This window comes from Solanum dulcamara, chromosome 1 (genome assembly GCF_947179165.1).
Source record: "Solanum dulcamara chromosome 1, daSolDulc1.2, whole genome shotgun sequence".
In the NCBI taxonomy this organism is placed as follows: Eukaryota; Viridiplantae; Streptophyta; class Magnoliopsida; order Solanales; family Solanaceae; genus Solanum; species Solanum dulcamara.
Window position 1 is genome coordinate 12,698,919 of NC_077237.1, and position 23,713 is coordinate 12,722,631.

General features: G+C 31.8%; 2 protein-coding genes and 1 non-coding gene across 3 annotated transcripts; 2 read left to right on the plus strand and 1 right to left on the minus strand.

The window, feature by feature from the left end:
• Positions 1-263: 263 nt before the first annotated feature.
• LOC129887300 (cytochrome P450 71AU50-like) lies at positions 264-2,415 on the minus strand. Its single transcript, XM_055962351.1, has 2 exons — positions 1,493-2,415; positions 264-1,044 (listed from the first exon to the last, which is right to left on the minus strand). The coding sequence occupies exons 1-2, from the start codon at positions 2,369-2,371 to the stop codon at positions 418-420; spliced, it is 1,506 nt and encodes a 501-aa protein (XP_055818326.1). The 5' UTR covers positions 2,372-2,415; the 3' UTR covers positions 264-417.
• Positions 2,416-13,967: 11,552 nt separating this feature from the next.
• Positions 13,968-14,039, plus strand: TRNAW-CCA (transfer RNA tryptophan (anticodon CCA)). The gene has a single exon. It is a non-coding gene; the product is annotated as a tRNA-Trp (tRNA).
• A 94-nt stretch (positions 14,040-14,133) lies between these two features.
• LOC129902241 (pentatricopeptide repeat-containing protein PPR5 homolog, chloroplastic) lies at positions 14,134-17,866 on the plus strand. Its single transcript, XM_055977387.1, has 3 exons — positions 14,134-14,508; positions 15,721-16,980; positions 17,667-17,866. The coding sequence occupies exons 1-2, from the start codon at positions 14,137-14,139 to the stop codon at positions 16,828-16,830; spliced, it is 1,482 nt and encodes a 493-aa protein (XP_055833362.1). The 5' UTR covers positions 14,134-14,136; the 3' UTR covers positions 16,831-16,980; positions 17,667-17,866.
• Positions 17,867-23,713: the final 5,847 nt, after the last annotated feature.

Genomic DNA, 23,713 nt, shown 5'->3' on the forward strand with positions numbered 1-23,713 from the left:
TAACTATTCAAATAAGAGTAGCTGAAATCAATTCGCAAAACCTAAAATTTATCTCGTGCCATTAAATTCTTATTTTTGACATTCTCCTTTTAATTTCACGCCTGAAAATTATATATATTCTTCAAATTTAATATAACCATTTTCACTCAAATCAAATAGTAAAAAACTTGATCAAATCCTTCTGGATGCTTATGAATGCATTACAATTATATCACTTTCCTATTGAAATGTAACATCTGAAATTGAATTATTCAAGTGGCTTACACATTTTAATATCAAACATTCAGAACAGTTGCTTACAAGAACTTCTCATTCATTTATAGCCAAACAAATAAAATCAAATTCACTATACTAATAAACAGTACAATTGCACTAAAAATACATCAAAAGTTACATGGTACATATACATGAAAATGCTTAATTTAAATCAGCTACAAGTTGGAGTCTATAAGTAGGAATTGCCATCAGATGCTTTGCTCTACAAGTTACTACTCCAAATTGCTCACTCATGTCCAATTCACTAGGATTCATACCATTTGGAAGTTCCCAATCAAAACAATGCACCAATTGCGCGACCACAAGGCGAACAATTATGATTCCCAACTGCATTCCAGGGCAACTTCTTCTACCAGAGCCAAATGGTAGAAGTTGAAAGTCGTGTCCACGAAGATCTACACTGCTCTCAACAAATCTTTCTGGCAAAAACTTGTCTGGTTCAGGCCAAGCTTTAGGATCCCTTTGAGCTGCGTATACATTGACAATAATTCTCGATCCCTTTTGCACGAAGAAGTCATCAACAACACAGTCTTCTATAGACTCGTGAATTAGTAATGGTGCAGCAGAATGCAGCCTCAGGGCTTCCTTGATTACCATGTCTAAGTAAGTTAAATTTTCCAGGTCTGATTCTTCTACCATTCTATCAAGGCCTACAATTTGTTCCAATTCTTTTTGTAGTTTCTTCATGACATGAGGATGCCTGAGTAGCTCAGTGAGTATCCATTCTACTGATGTTGCTGAAGTGTCCATTGAAGCCATAAGCATGTCCTACAACAAAAAAGTTAATTATGAAAACTTAAGTTGTAACGACGACAACAAAATAACTATGTCTCAATTCTAAACAAGTTAGGGCTGGTCATATGAATACACCAGTTTTATGTTTGCTCTCATTGGCATAATACACGTAGCACATAGGACGCTACGTAGGATACATGTCTATACTTGTTCAACTTTATACAAGTTTAAGTATACGTCCAAAATTGTAGGACATAGATGCCATTTGAAGTCAATTTTAAAAGGCACGTTTATGCATTATGCCTATATTGGGACTGGTTATACGAATACTACACTTGTGTGAGCTTACTCTCCTTGGGAGCAGTAGGTTGACAACCAACGTAAAACTAGTCAGTTTATGATAAATCCATTTGTATATTTCAAATGCTATAATCTGTTTTTGCTTCTAAATTAATCACCAATATCAAATAAAACTACATACCAATAGGACAGCTTTGACATGGCGTCGATCAAACTCGAATCCAGCTTCACCAGACTGCATAATGTCCATCATGGTGTCAACAAAATCCTTAGTTTCCCTTTGTTCCTTAGACTGAACATGTTCTTCAATAATCTTCTCAAGAAATTCATCAAAAACCTTGGAAAGTGCCTTTAGCCTACTAGTAATCCCCTGTAGGTCCAAAACACCAAGATAAGGAAAGAAATCACCAAGATTTGGTGTTGCTGCTAAATGTACAACTTCTTGAACTAAAGATTTAAAACCCCTTTTGTCCAAATCATCATCCATAAACTTTTTCCCAAAAACCATTAAACAACTCAAATTCGCGTTCAACAACGAAACTTTTGCACTAAGATCAACAGCAAGTACATGTTCTTGATCAGCAACATGTTTGATTGATTTAACCAAAAGGGAAACTTCTTCCTTTCTTGAAGGTTGATATGAGTTGATTTTTTGGCTACTCACAAGGTTCAAAGTGGTCAATTTTCTCATGTTCCTCCAATAAGATCCATATTTGGAGAAAATCAAGTTTCTTTGGCCATAACACATATATTGAGAGGCTTCATGATGAGGTCTACTAGCAAATACATGATCATATGTCTTGAGGACTTTTTCAACTGTCTCAGGGGAAGAGGCAATAATTGTTGGTACCAATCCAAGTTTGATGTGCATGAAAGGGCCATATTTTTTGGCTAATCTATAAAAATCTTGGTGGGGATTTTTGCCTATCAAGTGGAGATGTCCCAAAATGGGAATTCCCCATGGACCTGGTGGAAGTTTTTTTATGTTCTTGATGTTTAGTAACTTATGGAACATGTATATGGCTATAGCTACTATAATTGTAGTCCATATGAAAGCCATGGTTGGTAGCTCTAACAGTAGACTTTGTATAAATAGAATATTCAATATAGTCCCTTTCGGGGTAGAGAATTACTATATATATATATATATATATATATAAGAGGCTAGGGAAATAGCTCTTGGACAACATGCTTACTTCGCAGTCAAGGGTATTTTTGGTATTTTAATGATTTATGTGCTTCTAAGTTGCACGGACTCTGTAAACGAGCAAAAATGACAAAAATGGTCCCGCGTGTTTGATAGAATGTTTAAATTAGTCCCTAAAGTATGTTATGAACAGTTTTGGCCCTTAAAGTTTGTTAAAACTGAGCATTTTTTGTTCTATCAAATATTCAACACTCTCCATCGGTCAAATTTGATTAAAGCACTCGAAAAAAAAAGATTTAATAGAAAATAATAGAAAAGTCGCATCAAATCGCTATTTATTTAATACTCCAGTTACTGAAACAATACAATTAAATATGAAAAAGTACTGAATGACTTCTTAATTTTCTTAAATGGAAAAAATTGCAATAAATTTAATTTATTAAAATGACTAATATTTAAAGTTGAATATACTAGTATATATTTGAGAATGTTAATTTAAATTCTTTAATTTGAGTTTTCCAAGAGGCAAAGTATCAACTTTATTTTGAAAATGGAGAAATATCCAAAGCATCATGATAAAGGGCAGCATTTCTGTCTTTCTAGAAAGATAAACATAGACGAGTATCATGGTGGTCATCTGAATAATACATCTTGTAGCCACCAAAACAAAAAAAAAATACAAATATAATTAGTTGCAATTCTGATACTATAATTTATTTTGTTCTAATTTTTTGATTGGCAAGCTCTTGAGAAGCAATAATTAAAATAATATTTTTTTACTAAATCACCTCTAATGTTCATAAGTAATCTAGTATAAAATCCAAAATATTGGAGAATGAAATGTAAATAATTAATACTTAATAAATATAAAATAGTAAATTATTTTTTAGTTTTTTTAATTTAATAATTTAAAACAAATATTTAGTTGCAACTTGCCTAAAAAGGGAAAGAGGCGAATTTAAGTACTAGTTTCTTCATTCGTTGAAAAGTCAAAAGTATCCTTCTTCTGTAATCGGTAGATATAGTAAGCATAGACGTGACGTAGCCAACTTGGGATTTCCTGCGAGATCTGTTAAACCGAAGGAAGTCCATTACTGAGAGAAGTGGTGATCTCGTCTTGCTTGCTGGGAGAGAGGAAGCTTCCGGACCATCTTTTCCAGTCAGATAGCGAGCGATCACTCAGCAATGAACACTGACCTTCTCTTTCATTCTCAAAAAAACTTCTCTCGCTCCATCCCCGCAGGGGCAGAGAATCCGTCGCTGTCTCGACTGTGCTACCGGAAGCTCTGGGGAAGCCGGAATAGGAGAGCACAGGAAAGGGTCAACGCAAGAATCTTATTTCGAAGCAATCTCTGGAGTAATAATCACAAATAAAGTGCAACTTTCTTGATCTAAGTTAGTTGAGCGGATTAATTTGAATCATTTTCGATGAAAAATGATATTCCCTTTATATTATATTAATTAAATTTTTAGAGTTTTCTTCATTATTTAAAATAGTATAATTGTTCAAAGTTCAAGAGAAATTTTAAAACTTTTTCCATATTTATCCTTTTCATTAATGAAGTTTTTATAATTTTCTAGAGGTAAGTCACACTACTTATAAAGTTATACTCCAATAAAACACTACTTATATTTATGATTTCAGATTTAATCATTTTTATGAGGCTGATTAAACAAAAGAATAATAGAGGAAAAAATAGTTCAAATTTTGTCCTTGAATATTTTTCTTAATATATGTGCATTATCGTAGAAATTCAACTAATATGGAATAGAGAAAAAATTGTTTAGACATAATTAAAATTATCTTTATGTATATGTAATATATATTGAAACCTCTTTGATTTTTTTGTGTACTTTTTTTTTTAATATTTGGATCGCTTAGTGAAAACATACAAGTAAATATTTTACGAAAACTAAAAACATTAACTTTTCACAAATTTAAAGAATTAAAATTATTCAATGCAAATTCAAAGAATTTATTTTGAACCTATCCGAAATCATTTTTGTCATTTTCTCCTTCCACTTGTATCATCGAACTTTTTTTAAGAAAAAATTTTATTCAGTGTTTGAAATTCGTGGAGCCTCGATAACTTCCATCGTTGATTGAATTCCTTCCTTCCCCATCTATATTCGATGCATCTCAACCAAAAAACAATCCAATTTCTGCTTTCACAAAGCAACTTTAGGTGGCTCTCCATGTGGCCAGTTAGCTGTGATGATGAATTGAATTTAAAAATGGTGGATCTCAATAAGGAAAGCCATTGGTGAGTCATTAGTCTTTTTTTCTCTTTTGTCACCCAATTTGCTAACTAGATAGATATCTTCTATCTTATCCGTACACTTTTTCCACGTGTACAACACTTTGTTTTTTCTCTCTCAATAAAATAGAAAAGGCATCTATTGCTTTAACTTCGCCTCAATAATTTGAGATTTTTTTTTCCGTAAATAGATATTTAAATTTATATAAAATAAAATAAGAAGATATATATATTTTATATAATATTCTATGTACCATCCTACGCCTTACTAATTTAAGATCTTTTTCTTCATAAATAAATAATTAAACTTATATAAAATAAAACAAGAAGATAAATGTATTCTATATAATATTCTACGTACCATTCTACGTGTATTATGCCACATAGAATGTATATATCTACTTGTTCTACTTTATACAAATTTAAGTGATAATTTGTATAATCCAAAATTGGAGGACATACACACCAACCGAGGTCAAGTTATAAGACATTTATATAATAGGTCAATAGGAAATAACATCAATTGTCAATTGTCATTCTTGATGAAGGTGGGTTCCAAGTGGTGTTTTCAAAGGAGTTTTTGAGGCGATTCCCAAGGTGAGTCTAGAGCGGGGTGTATCAAAAACGCTTTGGGACGTAAATTGAAGGTATAGATCCATAAGGCATACAACTCTAGAATTTGGGGCGTAAGCCCAGACATAAAAGCGTAAGATCCAGACTTAAAAACGTACCCCCGGAACATTAATTTGGATTTTTATTGTTTTTAACGAATTTTTTCTTTTTATTATTTGTGTAATGTTATTTATACTTTATGCCATCGTTTTTTCCAGGTTTTGGTGGTATTTTCTAAGATATATAAATAAATAAATAACCTTCATAGAAAATGACAGTGTCATGAATAAAAAAATTAAATTATGCATGAAATTGATAGGATAGAAATTTCATAACACTATGTTCCGGATGCAACTTTATCCATTTTTGTCATTACTCTTACACTTTATTTTCTCTTTTGAAATATATAAATAATAATTAGTGCAAATATTAGTTGAAGGTGGGAAGGACTAATAGATCTGGAAATGAATGATGATTTTATTTTAAAGATCACCATGACTATTATCATTTTTTATGTTGTTACCTTTTTCAAATAGTAATTATAATATATTTTTCATCTTATTGGTAATTTATTTAAATTTATTTGTGAAATTATGAAAGTTTTATTTTTACTTCTTCTCTTAGTAATAAAACTAAAAATTGAAGTAACATAAGATATATGTCACGTAGATTCATGAAACTTATGTTTCGTATCTCGATACTTATACATTGCCTTATGCTACTTAAAATACCTCGCCTCATTCCTCCGCCTTTTAAAACTGAAGAATCTAATTCAAACATTTAATTTGCAGGATCAATGATTATTGTTTCACTAGTCCGACGGTGTAATCACATACTGATACGAACTACACCATATAAAACCACAGTTTATAATCGCATACTGTTATAGTTGTTCATTTTTTGTAGAAGAGATCTTCACTCGGAACTTTACAGGAATTGCAGAAGAAGAAGGAAGAAAGAACTTTTTCTTTCTAATTTTTGTTAGGAAAAGATGTGTTGTTTCTCTTCAACAGAAACCTTTTATAAGCCTAAAGGGGCACAACTATTCAAATAGTTGCATCTCTTCCATTCAAATAGTTGTATCTTTTCCATTCAAATAATTGTGTCTTTTCTCTTTAAATTTATTAATATATATAATACATAATTATATATTTAATCTCTCATGGATCCGGGTTGACCCACGTAGGTGACCCGTCCAATCTCCTTCATCTCCCACTCACACATAATGTGTCAACTCTCATTCCTATTCTCTAACTTTCATACATTATGACTAGACTGTGTAACCAATGCATACTTTGAGAGATTTGTGGCTACACATCTATTAGAAATATACAACATCTCGATCAATGAAACTTAGAGTAGATTATAGTATGCAGTACCCTAGATCATTTATCATATTCATATTTCTCATCATCTCTTTTTCTTAATTTCAAGTTCATCACTATGTACTTGTCTCATAGACAAACATAAAGGACGTCAATGAACACAATTGATGTGATAATATCCAATGATCTTCCTCGTCAATCTCTTAATCCAACGTGCATGATATGCTTTTTAAGAAATGTCCCGCGAGACTGAATCAAACGTGATCTCTTGAAAACATACTAAGATAGCAAACACCAAATTGAATCTCAAGAAATTGATTAAAATCATGAGGGTATAATGTGAAAATTACTTATAATTTTCAGGGCTTCACACGATAGCAAGTAGAGACTAAACTTGTATCGTCTTTATGGTCACTATATGCATACATGGTATGAAACATGTATCACAGTACCAACTCCTTTTTCATGGAGCGTATGTCTTTCATTAATAAATATTGTGCAGATGATAGTTCAGACAACTCATGTCTAACTTTGAGTTCACAAATCTACTCATCAGTTTATTCTTCAGAACTCACATTTGGCATTTGAAATAGACTAACTCATTTCAATCACATATGATTAAATATAAACTAACAAACGACATTCTGATTATAAACTTTCAACTCTCTATTATCACCAGTTCTGACAATAATTAATTTATGATTGTCTGATCTCTACTTGTCACTTAGACAATAGAGGTGATTGCCTGTGTGAATAGGTCAATCTTTTTATCTTTTTGACATACGTTTTTATACTCTAAATTTTATGTACACTACATAACAAAAATGATATATGTATATGAACCAATTCGAATGAAAATTAGGCATAAATCAACATTAACTTCAATAATGTGAATTTACATGAACATGTTTGAGAAAGATAAATATAAATACAAAAGTGTGTACGTAAACCCAATGACTTCACATGTATCTCATAAGCATCACATGCTATGGATTTTGTTAAGGGATCTACTATCATTTGATGCGTAGATATGTATTTCACGTTCACTTCTTTTTGTGCTATCATGTCTCTTAAAAATTATACTTTATGTCAATATATTTCATCTTTTCATGGTACTTTGGATATTTTGTGTAGGCTATTGGAGCTTGACTACCACAACTGATTGTGACAGGCTCAACAACATTGTTATACACACCCAAGTGAACCAGAAAACATTTAATCCAAACAGTTTTTTGCACAATAGATGAAAGTGCTACGAATTCAGCTTTCATAGTAGACAAGGCTATGCATGACTTCTTCTTTATACTCCATGATATGGTGCCATTGTTAAGCAAGAATGCATATCCAAAGGTGAATTTTCTTTCATCTAAATCTCCTCCCCAATCAGCATCAATGTAGCCTTTGAGTTGCAAATCATTTCCTTGATAACATAAAAAATAATCGATTGTACCTTTGAGATACCTCAATATCCTTTAGCTGCTTTCCAATGTTGTAGTCCAGGGTCGGATTGATATCTGCTAACTATCCCAAGGACATAGAAAATATCCGACCTTGTACACATCATAACATACATAAGACTTCCGACTGCATTGGCATAAGGAACTTTTCTCATTTGTTCCTTCTCATGTGGAGTCTGAGGCCACATTATTCGGTTCAAAGCTTCACTTTTAGAAACTGGAGTGTTTATGGGTTTGCAGTCTTGCATATTAAAGCATTTAAGAACTTTCTTAATGTAAGGTTCTTGTGAAAGAGATAACAATCTCTTCGAACGATCTCTTGAAATCTTAACTCCAAGAATGTATGTTGCTTCACCTTTATCTTTCATCTCAAAAGTAGATGATAACCACTCTTTTGTTTCTTTTATAAAATCAATGTCACTTGCAGCTACTAGTATGTCGTCCACATATAATAATAAGATCACAAACTTATCTTTGGATATTTTGATGTACACACAATGGTCTTCATGAATCATAACAAATTCATACGATATGATCGTATTATGAAAACATAAGTATCATCGTTTAGAAGATTGTTTCAGGCCATAAATCGACCTTTCAAGTCGACATACTTTATTTTTTTCGCTTTTTTTTACGAAACCTATAGGTTGCTCCATACAAATTTCTTCTTCTAGTTCTCCATTGAGAAATACAGTTTTCACATCCATTTGATGCAATTCAAGATTCAACTTAACCACTATAGACAAAATTAATCTTATTGAAGTATAGCGTACATAGGTTAAAAAAATTCTTCATAATCAATTCATTCCTGTTGTGTGTACCCCTTAGCTACTAGGCGAGCTTTCAATCTTTCGATACAATCATCTTCCTTATGCTTGATTTTGAGAATCTATTTATTTCCAATAGCTTTTGGCCTATAGGTAGATCAATCAATTTCCACACTTGGTTAGCTTTCATTAACTCCATCTCCTCATCTATTGCTTTTAATAATTTTTCTTTAGCGGGGCATGTGAGAGCCTCATTTATATTTATTGGATCTTCATCATCCCGAGTCCTCGTTTATATTTATTGACTCTTCATCATCCGGAGTAACTATAAATGTTTTTCCTTCAATCTCAAATCACCAACGGGGAATTTGTGGACGACTTGTTCGTCAACGTTGAGATTGACAAATTGATTTATCAATTGGTAAGTTACTCCTACTAGAACTGGCAATATCAATAGAATTTAATTCCGACGATGTATTTGTGAAAATAGAAACTGATTCACTATCATTAAAATGACTCCCACTCAAATTCATTTGAACTTCGGCAGCGAAAATGATCTGATCCGTAATTTCATAAAGAGATAAATCTTGACCTATCTCGCCCTACTTAGAAAAATTATTCTCTATGAATGTAACATCACGTGATTCAATTTCAGTTACAGTGCCACTATTTTGTTCACCTATGAACACATAACCCTTAGATTGTTCAGAGTATCTTATAAAAATATATTTTCTTCCCCTTGAACCTAATTTTTTATATTGAGAAAAAGGATTATGAATGAAAGCAGCACAACCCCAAGACTTCAAAATTTTCAAATGGGGCTTTCGTTTAGTCCATAACTCATACGGCATAGTTGTAACTGCTTTTAAAAGGACACGATTAAGTACGAATGCATCAGTGAGCAAAGCATCACCCCAATAGGTGATTGACAATTTTGCTTGCGCCATTATCGACCTAACCACTTCTAATAAGGTTCTATTTTGTCGTTCCGTAATACTATTTTGTTGTGGAGTATAAGGAGTAGTTAATTATCTTCGAATTTCCTTTTCTTCACATAATTGTTTGAACTCATCAGACAAATACTCTCTTCCTCGATCGGTTCTTAGAGCTTTTATTTTTCTATCTAATTGATACTCAACTAAGTTCATAAACTTAATGAAGCAACTTAAAGCTTCAGATTTATGAGAAATCAGATATACATAACCAAATCGGGTAAAATCATCAATAAAAGTGATGAAGTAAATAGCACCATGACTTTCCCTTACATTCATTGGACCACAAATGTCGGAATGAATTAATTACAATAAAACATCAGCTCTTTTGTCTTTCCCAAATGATTTTCTTGCAATTTTTTCGGCTAAGCAAGTTTCACAAGTAGACAATTCTATTTTATCTATTGTGCCAAGCAAACCTTCCTTAGCTAAGCGATTCATTCTTTGCTGACCAATATGGCCAAGTCTAGCATGACATGTATTTTCATCATTCTCATAATTAGAAGACGTAAATAAGGAAAAACTAATATCCTTATTATTAGGACTTTGACAAATGTCCAATACAAAGAACCGATCGTAAAAATAATCAGTTCCATATTTTGTGTTGTCCAAATACATATTCATACCATGTTTATGAAAGAATAAATTAAATCCTAACTTAATCAACATTCGGACAGAGACTAGATTACGATAAATTGATAGGGAAAATAGCACATCATGTAGAAGCAGAGTTCGGCCGCCACTCATTTCAAGTTTGCAGGAACCAATCATTTTAACCTCCTCTCTGGAGTTATTTCTTACATACACCCATTTTGATCCACATGAGATTTGTCGGTAATCTACAAAAGCATCTCTTTCCGTTGCTATATGTTCGATGTTTTCCAAGTCTGCAATCCACATAGGAGTGACTCAGTTAAAAAGTAGAACAAGAAACATTTACATCACTATGTAAATTATTCATAAGGTCATGTACCTTTTTAGGCTTAGGACAATCACGAGCAAAGTGTCCCTTGTTCTTACAATTATAACACTTAAGCTTAGTCATATTCCTATACATCTTTGGAGCAGAAATATTTTTCTCTCCTTGTTGATCAACTTTAGGGTTATTTGAGACTTTCACATGTTGAAGGGTATTACCGTTTTTAGGAAGTGTCATACACACATTTAGATCTTCAAGAGTTTCATGCTCTTTCAGGACAAAATTGATTTTCATGTTCTATATTTCACAGTTATCACGATTAAGCTTATCACCTTTGTTAATAATATTTTTTGCATCAGTTGACATACTGATTAAACAAGTATAAAGTAACGTAAGACAAATATGTATAAATTATAACCTAAATATATATACATAATTGTTTTTAAGATAATTAACTATGTCAATATTCATTTCATATTAGGTTCAAATTCGAAAGTTCACTAAGTTCCAAATCATCATCTGAATTCTAATATGCCATAAATCTAACACAATCAATCATCTAAGAATCACTTTATCTTAAATCACATAAATTCAAGATTAAAAATGCATAGAATCTTTAACATATATAGAAACACTCAATAATAATAATAATTATATTATAAATTCATATACGTCATGTCACATATATACAACATTATACAAACTAAATACACATTATCACTATAATATCTCTTTGTGAACAGGAACACAGTCTTCTTAACTATCAAGTCAATGCATTTATCCATAAAATATCGGACCAATAACTTGTAAGATCTCGACTTTTTGAAATGTAATTTAAGCTAAGATTTGTCAAGTAATTTCTTTTGAAAATCATCAAGCAATGCAGATCGTAAAGCCATATATTTCTTCTCCACGGTTAATAAACCCCCAACCCACACAACTTCTTGAATTAACTCGTTAATTCTCGTTATGTGTTTCACAAATGTTGTAAGATCATCATCTTGAAGATTGAATTTCTGGCGAAAGATTAACCAAATTGTTAATCAAAATTTTCACCCTATCCTTCTGTTGCTTTGTGGAAACTCATCTGGGTGTCCTTATCATTACCATAATTTTCTGTAACACATACAAAAAAAATGATTAAGACCAACTACATATGAAACAATTATACAATAATTATTATCGAAAAGAAGTATTGTATGAGATTTAAGAAGAAAACTCAAAGTTTATGATAATTGGGTGCCTATAATCAATTTTTTTTTAAAAAATAAACCTGTTATAAGGGCACTACAATTTTCAACATATTATAGATTTGAAGAAAAAAACCAAAGTAATGATGCACTTAATCACATTGAGGCCGATAAATCACTTAAAAGAATTATTAAAAACGGTACAAAAAGAATCCTTTTTCTTTACCGTTGTATCTATTGTGATAAGAAATAAGTGCATCCAAATTATAGTAATGGACAATTTTAATTTTTTTTAAAAAAAGATAATTTTATGTCAGCAATGAAATCACCAAAAATAACTTTAGTGATTTCACATGGGAATAATTTATCTATTAATTTTCTAAATCACAAAGGTTCATAAAACACCAACGAAAAAATAGGAAGGATTGACAAACTAAAAGGAATAGCAGCCTTTTTTCATCAATCTGCCAACAATGTTTTTCTTTTTAAAAAAAAATGTGTTTGACTATCACAAGTCCAAAAGATGCAATAGTGCTCCTTTAAATGTTTAACAAGTAAAAGTATATTACACATAACCGTAAGAAAAATGAAAAAAGAGATCCTAGACAGAACTGTCAAGGCCGCCGCCACAGTCACTAGCATTTTTTAAAAAAAAACAAAACTCACTAGTGTGTTTTCCTTACAGCCTTATCAACCATCATTATTTTTTTCTTAGAATTTTTTTCATGAAGTAGTCAACCAAAAACGCTCGATAAAAAAAATAAATTAAATAACTCAGACTACAAAATTCATACAATCAGTATTATCCCAAAAGAAAATTATGAGACTAGGAAAACAAGCAATCTGACTCTGATACCAATGAAGAATCTAATTCAAACACTTAGTTTTCAGAATTATTGAATATTGTTTCACTAGTCTGATAGTGTAATCACATACTAATATTAACTACACCACATAAAACCACAGTCTATTATCGCCTACCTGTTATAATTGTTCACTTTTTGTAGAAGAGATCTTCACAAGAATCTTCACTTGAAACTTTACAGGAATTAAAGAAAAAACTTGTGATGTTTTATGTCATGTCAGCGATAAATGTTTAAAATGTACAAATTATGTATAGTTCAGGGTTCAATAGGAAGGCAACATAGTTGAGGTGCCTGAGAGGAAAAACCAACCAAGTTCAAGGGTCTATCTATGTGTTCTGCCTATTCTTTCAAGTGTCGACACCACTCATGTTATATTTCTTTTACTCGTATTTTATTTTTTAATAATTATTTTATATATATATATATCATGAGTCTTCATTTAATTCTCCACTTTGACATGTTATCGACGAATGTATAACACACTTTTTACATATTTTACTGATTGTAAAAATAGTGTCAAGGTAAGATAAATTTGATGTAATCCAATAAAAATCACCACTCAATTTAAATATCTAAATAAAAAATCATTATCATTTTTAGGTATCTCTATATGCCGCTAAAATTTATTATATCATTGGAAGAATACATATCATTACTAAGATATTTTAGCACGAGTTCAATCTACCATCATCCATTTGGAATTTGAATATAAAAATAAGGAAAAATACTTAAATATGTCATCGAATTTTGAGAAAAGACTTATATATGTCATCCGTTAAAAGTTTGATTCATTTATGTCATTTCGATTTGAGAAAAATTCGATGGCATATTTGAACATTTTCCCTAAAAATAATGAGATTTTGTTCACAATCCTCTATAATCTAAGGGACCGTTTTACGACATGGAATCATAATTTTTAATTTAGAATTTTATTTGGACATTCAAACTAAAATGACGGGTCTTTCTTCTTGTTTTTTTTTACAAAATATAAGTCAACTTTTACATTTTTTTTTAAAAAAATTAAAATCATGATCCTAAATTACACGTCCGTGCTTACTGATAAACTAATTGATCATCGTCTATCAACTAAGTTTTATAAAAAAGTGGTCAGGATATACCAAGAGGATCCGTGGCGCAATGGTAGCGCGTCTGACTCCAGATCAGAAGGTTGCGTGTTCGATTCACGTCGGGTTCAAAATCCCGAATATATCCTATACGTTTTTTTCTTCCATTTTTACCCTTCAAGGGTAAATCCGTCATTTCGTTCCATTTTCACCCCCAAAAAAAGCCCAATGCAAAATCTTCTTCCCACTTCAATAGCAACAATGAATCTGACATTTTCGTCATCCAGTTCGGTTCCAGCATTTCGACAACCCAAATTGACCCACAACCCATGGCTAAATTTACAGATGAAGAGACCCGTTTTCTCTATCATTCGCTGTGTGACGACCCGACCCGGTGGGAGAAAGTCGGGTCAAATGACCCGTAACGGGTCATCATCATCTGAGGCACAGGAGCTGGTGACTTTGGTTATGAGGAATTTCAGTGATAAGAAGCCATTGGTTAGCACTCTGGACAAGTATGTTAAGTTTGTGAGGACTGAGCATTGTTTCTTGCTCTTTGAACAACTTGGCAAGACTGATAATTGGCTTCAATGCCTTGAGGTTTGATTCTTCATTTTGCATTTCCATTTTTGGAATCACCTTAATTAAGATTTTAGGTAACCCCTTAATTGTATTATTCAATATTGGGATGAGATAAGCTGGGATTTCATTTGCGGGATTACACTAGGTATGTTATTATTGTTATAAGTTCGATTGGACGGAATTGACTCATAATTTTTGTAAGCTACCTGAATTAGTTTTGGGTTGAGAGATAGTTGATTGATTGTTATTATGGAATTGATTAATAAATTTGTCTTGATCAAGCTATTTAGATTTCTCTATTATTGGTTTGTTGCAATATGATCTCTAAATTTAGTGCAAATATCTATGTGTTTTGGAAATGGTAATCAGCAACAACATAGCTAGTGTAGTCCCACAAGTGGGGTCTGAAGAGTGTAGTGTGTATGCATCCTTATTCTTATTTTGTGAAGGTAAAAAGGTTATTTTCGATGAACCCTCGCCACAAGTAACACAATATAAAAGATCAATATGAAAATGAAATACAATAGTGTAGAAGCCTCTCTACCTTCAAGGTAAGGCCCTCCCCATACCCCACTTCGTGGGATTATACTGGGTATGTTGTTGTTGTAGTAGTGTCGAAGTCATGCTGAAAATAATGTAGGGAAAAACGATAGCAATTTTGGAAATGGTAATGGACAAGAAAATCAAATGTCAGTTGCAAATTCAGAAGTTTCATGCCATTAAAACCATTGTCTAGATGTTGAGGAAATGCTGTCACATAGAGGTTCAGGTTCAAATTTTCATGCATGGGTTTGTATTTCAACTTTTTGTTGGAGTTTTCTCAAAGTAGTGTGTGCTAGAAGGTGCAGTGGTTTCTGCCATATGTTTTTACAGGCTTATACTGGAAAAAGATTTTTTGGAACCCTAGGAAAACCTGCAGCCACTACCCTTCGGATGCGCATTGGGTAAACCTGCTCCTATGCAATAGCTCGCAAATCACACAGAAGATATAAACTGCACTAGGCAAGCTCAGTGCGACAAGTTCTGACAGTGACGGCTGCTGGTGAGGGGAATTGATCCCAAGTCTCCCATGCAGGAAACCACTCACCCAACCCTTGTGGGTCTGGAAAAAGAATTGTCTTTAAAATGTTTTTTATCCTAATTAAGGGAAATGCCTTCTTTTACTGACTTTTGTGATGTAGAATAAGTTTACAGAGATAGTTCTTTCACTTATGAATCTAATATATATAGGTTTTCAGATGGATGCAAAAACAACGGTGGTATATAGCAGATAATGGGGTTTATTCGAAATTGATATCGGTGATGGGGAAGAAAGGGCAGATCAGAATGGCGATGTGGCTGTTCTCTGAGATGCGTAATAGTGGGTGCCGTCCAGATACCTCAGTGTACAATGCAGTAATTTCGGCCCATCTCCACTCTCGAGACAAATCCAAGGCCTTGACAAAGGCTATGAGTTACTTTGAGAAGATGAAGGGAATGGAGCGTTGTAGTCCAAGTATTGTTACATACAACATTCTTTTGAGAGCTTTTGCTCAGGCAAAAAATGTTGAACAGGTAGATGCTTTGTTGAAAGATCTGAACGAGAGCATTGTCACTCCTGATATATTCACATTTAATGGTCTGATGGATGCCTATGGGAAAAATGGAATGATCAACGAAATGGAGCACGTTCTCTCTCGAATGAAGAGTAATCAGCTGAAACCAGATATCATTACTTTCAATATATTGATTGATTCATATGGGAAGAAGCAGGACTTTCAGAAGATGGAACAAGTTTTTAAAAGTTTGCTTCAATCAAAGGAAAAACCTACCATTCCCACGTTTAACTCAATGATAACAAACTATGGAAAAGCAAGGCTCAGAGAAAAGGCCGAGTTAATTCTTGGAAAGATGATTGACTTAGGTTATAGGCCAAGTCACATCACATATGAGTGCCTCATTATGATGTATGGGCATTGCGACTGTGTTTCAAAAGCAAGAGAACTATTTGATAGGGTGATAGAATCTGAGAAGGAGAAGAAAGTTTCAACACTGAATTCAATGCTTGATGCCTATTGCATGAATGGTTTACCCATGGAAGCACATGTTCTCTTTGAGAGTATTCATTCAGCCAAATCTTTCCCTATAGACTCCTCAACCTATAAACTTCTATATAAGGCCTACACTAAAGCCGATATGAAGGAACTTGTACAAAACCTGCTGACCTGTATGGACAAAGATGGAATCATCCCCAACAAAAAGTTCTTTCTTGATGCTTTGGGGGCATTTGGGTCCCCACCAACAAATCAAAAGGCAGTTGGTGATAATAAAGGATTGAGCAAGCACAGGGGTCGTAAGTGAAAAAAGAAAGAGTGGCTTGGAGTTAAGAAAGCTGGTCAATGCACTCATCTCTCAAACGATAATGAGATTCAAGATGAGTTTTCTTCGTCAGACACATTGAGTGGCTCAGTGATAATATATCAAACGGCAAGGACAATTTTGGTCTCTCAGGTATCTTTCTTTCTATTTCTTGTGCTTTAGATGTTATGTCTTTCACATATCTTAATGATTTATTCTCATCTGTTGCTCAAATTTTTATATTAGTATATAGGGATCACTTTGTAAGAGCTAAAAGGTGAATATGCATATGCCATGAGGGCTTTGTCTAGTGGTAAGATCACAACGTGTGACGTGAGTTAGGTGCACATCACAGGTTCGAACCCTACTGCAAACAAAATTTTGAACCTGTTGCTGAAAGTATTCCTCAATAAGACTATATCACAGACACTTGTAATGATATTCATGAACTCAAAGAAGTGCCAGATATTATTAACCCCCCCCCCCCCCCAAACACACACACACACACACACATATTGAAGTAGTATAATTAATTCCTTCCAGACCAGCTTTCTACCTTGTTGAATTGAAGACATTATTTACCTGTGAGTTCAAAAATTTGTTGTTGTGATAGTCCATTTGTTATCCAGCGAAAGATGAGATCTTGACATGTTGAGTGTAATTATTTCCCTCAACACCCCGATAACCCCTTTTCCTTTCTCCAATTATCTATTGAACCAACAAAAGGTTTATTCCTATAAATGGTCTGATAGTTAGCTTGGTGTTCATGGATATCTCTCTGTATTTTAGATACTAATGATGTCAGAGTGCTTATTTTGTGATACTATTTCCTGTCACAGGTTTCAAGTTGGGAACCTCATCACCTATTTCTTCAGAGAAAGTGGTGCTTGATACTTTACCTAGAGGGTGGTACATTCAAATATTGGCCTTGAAGTTTTCTTGTTTGCAGCTCTAGATTCTCTTAACTCTTTGTTGCAGCAATGTTATTGTTTTGCAAACAATAAGAGAAGGGAGATGAAATATCCATTTTTTTTCACTATTTATTTCTCTCATCAATTGTACATATTGCATCAATCCCAAGTCTTGACACTTTGGAAGTGTCGTTTTTCTTTGCAAATGGTAAAGGGGGATAATAATGATAAGAAGAAGAACAACAACAAGAAGACACAATTTATAAAGGAACAATTACCCAACAACTTTGAATTACTAGAACATATTCCTCAAATGATAATACCAGAGCAAAACACACAAATCAATGAACTACCAGATAAATAAAGAAGTGAAGAGTTTAGTGTGAGATATTCAGACTGTCTTATTTATATGTTAGTTGTTGATATTAGATGTTAGTCCGTGTCTGCGTAGTGAGTTGAGTACTGAGGTATCGTTTGGTTCGAAGACAAGTTATGATAGGATTAGTTATGCTGAGATTATTTATTTTGGGATTAGTTATCTTGAGATTATTTCTTATTGATTGTTTGGATTGTTGTATTAAAAATAATAAGCATTGCATCCTTTTTAAGAAAAGTTGTTTGTTTACAAAAATATCCTTCACCTTATTTAATTTCTACACATTTTTTTTATAGAGCTTTTGTTCTTCACTCTTTGAAACAAAATCTCCATCTTGTTTAGCTTAATTATTTTTGTGTTCCCAAGATTGTGTGTTGACTGTGCCAGAAGGAAAATTGGATCAAAACAACCATAAAAAATTGGATCAAAACTCACTAGACACTGCATTAAAACAATAGTAAAAAATTGACCAAAAAAACACCAAAACAACCTAACTTAACAAAACAGTAAAAACTACACTTAAATAGCAAAATCTGGACAAAAATTGCACTAAAACAGCGAAAACTGAACAAAAATCTGATGTGAAAAGTGATAATAAAAAGGATTTAAGGGGTATTTTTTTCATTTCAATTATATAACCCAGGATAAATTATCCTGGTATTGTTATTCCACCCAGAGGGAGGGATAACTTATTTCAGCTCTATTTATTAATTCTGGGATAAGTTATCCCATTCTATGTAACCAAACAAAAGATTAGGAGACACTAAAATTTTATCCCATAATTATTTTCTCTTATCCATCACACCAAACAATCCCTAAGTATATCTCTTATTTTGGATATTTTTCAATACTTTTGAGTTGTATTTCTACTCTTAAGAGGCTTGTATGAGTGACTTCAGGTTTTGGGAAAGTTTTGTTATATTCCGTTTATACTTTGGATCTAAACCTTATTTCTGCACTATCGTGTTTCTCTATGTTATGTTTTGATTGGCTAACCTACCGGTAGGGGTATAGATAGGTGTCATCACTTTACCCGAGAACTCAGATCGTGATAAATATATAGGGAATGTATGAGCAATGAAAATCAATGACACCTTTCTATGACCTCCATTCATATTTATTTTTTTCTTGTTTTTTTGACTATTTTTTCTTCATTAAATTTTTATTATATTTATAATATCTCAAAATTGTTTTCATCTCTTGAGCCGAGGGTCTTTCGGAAATAGTCGTCCTACCTTTCAAGGTAGGGGTTAGGTCTGCGTACACTTTACCCTCTCCAGACCCCACATGGTGGGACTATACTGGATTTGTTGTTGTTGTTATAATATCTCAAAAAGTCTTTATATTTAATTACACAATTTTTCACATCCTACTATAATATATCTTCTTTATTACATATAATTTGCATTTAAATATTCTTTGCAATAAAAATCAATTTATCAACCCACGTAAGGAGCAATATTAAAATCAACCTATGTAAAAGCATTCAATATAACATAGACCTTAATGACAATTAAGTTCTTTTTCATGAATTATGTAACTATAACAAAAATGAAAAATTGTGAAGAAAATAAAAAATAAATAATTGTAGAAGAGTCATTAGCATGGTATGGAAAATATGCTTGCGGTAGAACATGCATTTTAAAAGGTGAAATATTGAATAATTTTCTTCCTTTTTATATTTAATAAAAATAAACACTTATAACTCACACCTCTTCAATTTATACTCTTAATAATATTCATAACTTCCTTCTTTTAATCTTCATAACTCCTAAAATTTAATTTGTAAATTTATGATACCTTATGATATTCCTTCTCTTTGTCTATATAAATTAATATTTTGTATCAAGAAAATTCTCATTCAAGATAATTCTTCACTCCTCCATCATCATGCCATACATAAGGGCAAATAAGAAAATATTAATCAGCATATCATACGATTGCTTTCACGGTTAAGAACCATGGTTGGCAAAGTCGTAAAGAATCTATAGGTAAGAATGGTTATTTTTAATTTTTTAAATTATATCCTTTTTCCATTTTAATTTATGTGGTACTATTTATTTTTTGAGAGTTAATTTGACTAATCTTTGAACCTAAACTAAATAAACTCAAGATCAACAAAATCATGAAGTAACTAGCAATTTTGTTAAGTATATTCTTTATTTGTGCTTGTAGGGATGAATAAGAAAGCCGAGGAAGATAGAAAAGTAGAGAAAATTATGAATTTCAGAAGAAAATGATGTAGAATCTTACAATAAAATTATTATTGTAGTAATTTATTTCTTTGGTTTTTTCCTTCTTCTTCTCTATTTTCATTTATGTACTCTAATGAAGAACTTAAAATATATTTTTTTAATTGACTTTGATTATATGTGTCTCTTTCCATCAAAAAGTTGTAATGCTATAAATGAAAGAGAGTTTAAGAGATTATTGCTTTCGTACATGAATTTTGAAGGAGTTTGAGAGAAAGCTATAGAAGAAGAAGTTGGATATTTTATTCCAATCTCTTTAGAATGTTCTTCGAAATACAAATAGGTTTGAGAGGTAATGAGGTTTTGGTGGAGTATTTCAATTATCCACAAATTAATTTAAAACGAGATAGCGAACTTGTGAATATTATTCATTTTCAAATTCAATGTCAATCTTCTGTTTTTCAAGCTTTTGTATTAAGCTACTAATGAAATATATTATTCATCTTGGGAGTCTTTCTAATTTACAAATATCAACCTTTTTAATTGCATCTTACAATAACAACTTGAGAAATATAAGTGTCACTAACTCATGTTAACAAACAAAAAACTAATTAAAGAGTTTTGCACTAATTTAAACGAGTTGTTCACATTTAACATTTTTTTAGACAAGTTCCCATTTAACATTCTTCCAATTAAAAAAAAGATTACTAAAGATTAATTTTTTAACATTACTATTTTAACTTTTAATTACCGCGCGAAGCGCGGATGAGTATACTAGTTTATTAAAATAAGAAGTTATATGCGTGTGTGAGCGACGTGAGTGTGCGCATGCGTGTAAATAGTAATAAAAATATTGAATTCACATTTGTTGAATTATATAAAAATAAATTCATTATAAAGTACAATGTATGATGTATGATTCATTGTAATATTTTTTTTGACGGAATCCATCGGCAGCCCCCTAAAGTTGGCACCATTTTTCACTTAGGCACTCAAGTAAGCCCTGTACATTTTGAACACCTAAGGTAAGGTTGGACTGTGTCATTTTGACACTTTTTGCTGACTTGGCAACTTGTGTGATTTTCACTCCAAATAAGCGCATGAAGAGCCTAAAAAAATATTATTATTTTTTTATTTCCTCCTCCTTCTTCTTGTTCGTCTTTCTTCTTCTTTATTCTTTTTCTCTATTTAATATTCTATCATTAACGAATCTTTCACAATTATTATCTTGTTCTCTTCAAGATTTTATCCCAATATGTTACTATATCAATATAATTATAGATCTAACATATTAATTAAAATTGACAGAAAGAAGAAGAAGTTCATCAAGAGAAGAAATAAGATCTGAGTTTCAAGAAATTTTGACTAACACTCCATTTTTTTCGTCAACGATTATACAAATTTGTTAATCTTATACTACGTTAATTTCATTTGCAAAAATAAAATTAAAAGCTACCGTTTTAGTCCATTGATTTTAAATTTTACCTATTCATTTTGTATTTTTTTCATTGCAATTCTTTTGGTTAACAACAATTAGCATTTTGGTATATAATGTATTGTGTATCTTCTTGTTCTTGAATTCTATCCATGAACCTTATATGAATTTTAAAAAATAAAATAAAAAGGTAAAACGGTGGAGTTGATGATGGTCACTGGTAATGGAGTTCTAATGGCTATGGGGAGAAACCTTGGGGAAGGAGGGGTTGGGCAGGTTGGTGGGGTGGGGGTTTAGATAATAACTTTATTTTATTTTTTTGTGAAAAATAGTTTTTCTTTTAACTTTTTTATAATTTATCTTTTAATTATTATTTTATACCCAAATGTCACATGTCATCTTTTAATTAGTCATCATACCACGTCATCGACGAGTGTAATTCATACACTTTGTAATTTTAGTTGATTGTCAAAAAAGTGTCAAAATAACACAGCGAGGTCTAACATGAGGTGTCTAAAATGAACAAAGCCTAGTTAAGGTGTTTAAGTGAAAATTAGTGTCAACTTTAAGGGGCCACCAATGGGTTCAACCTTTTTTTTATTAAATGACTCAATAGCCTGTTGGATTATTCGAGTGAAAATTATATATGTTTAAGGTCCAAAACTTAGAAGAAATTGTGTATACCATCGGAGAAAACAATATTGATAATGAAGTTGAAGACGATACAATACCTTTGGAACCAATTACGCATAAGGAAGTAATTATCGCGTCTAGAACTCTGCACAATTTTTTGGTGCAGTTTGAGAAGACAGCACTAGAACTTTTGGATGCAATACGAAAAGTTAGAGATGAGCTTTAACTAGATTAAAATTTTAACAAAAAATACTAGAATCATATTTTACTAAATTGTCTTAGATATTTTTGTAATTTTAAAGAACTATTAATTTATAATATTAATGGGACCATGTATTTATATAGGGGTCTTTCAAAAACATACTATCTTATTAACTTATCGAAATTGATAATTCTTTCTACTGACCCAAGTCGATATCGGAGAAAAATATTATTTTAGAGAATTTATTAATTTACTAAGTATTAATATAGAGATATTCTATTGTAGTACTGAATTTTCATTTGTAAATATATTTTATGTTTCAAGGTATAAAATTCACTTTAGTTTTTTTCTTTTTATTCCATAACTCTTTCTTGTCATGATTATAAAAATATGATATGACAAGTTAAAATTTTCTAATGGAACAACAATGTTAATCTAGAATTAGATATAATATGTTAATAACACTACTAGTTACATATAAATAATATAGAAAATATATGTGAGGAACATGAAAACTTATTTAAATAAGAAGCTATATATATGTGTGTGGTGCGGCATGTGTGTATAGATAAATGATAAAAACAATCGATTCATATTGTTACTCTATTTATGGAGCCCCTTTTCTTAGAAAAATTGATCTTAAAATGTACAAGTGTTACACTGAGCTCCTTAAAACATGTGGAATCTATGATCGACTGTGTCCGTTATTTGCTTTGCAGATGCTTTCAAATATGAAAAAAATGTTCAAGCTAAACATAGGTGAATATTCAGAGAGAGAAGGCTATAAATGGTCAGAATTTGCTCCTACTTATGAAGATAAAGATGGTGACTTGATGCTTGTTGGAGATGTTCCTTGGGAGTAAGTTATTGGATATTAACCCCCTCCACCCCCACCCCACCCCTATAAAAATTGCCGTTAAAAAATAGTTATACTCATTTATAAAATAATTATAAGTAAATACATATGATTGATAAATTCAATAAGAATAATAATTGATTTGCTTAAACTGCATTGAGTAAGAATGATATTTAATAAGAATTGTTACATAATCAGGTTATTGTAAAGTAAATTATAAGCAAATTTTATGAAGATAGATTATTAAAAATGGTTTTTTTTTCCTGATTAAAAAAAAGGTT

Bases quoted from the DNA above. Each gene is read 5' to 3' on its own strand.
- LOC129887300 (XM_055962351.1), bottom strand. From the start codon at position 2,371: ATGGCTTTCATATGGACTACAATTATAGTAGCTATAGCCATATACATG. The intron at 1,045-1,492 runs GTATGTAGTTTT...TTTTTGTTGTAG, and splicing joins ATGTCAAAGCTGTCCTATTG to GACATGCTTATGGCTTCAAT.
- LOC129902241 (XM_055977387.1), top strand. From the start codon at position 14,137: ATGCAAAATCTTCTTCCCACTTCAATAGCAACAATGAATCTGACATTT. The intron at 14,509-15,720 runs GTTTGATTCTTC...TAATATATATAG, and splicing joins ATTGGCTTCAATGCCTTGAG to GTTTTCAGATGGATGCAAAA.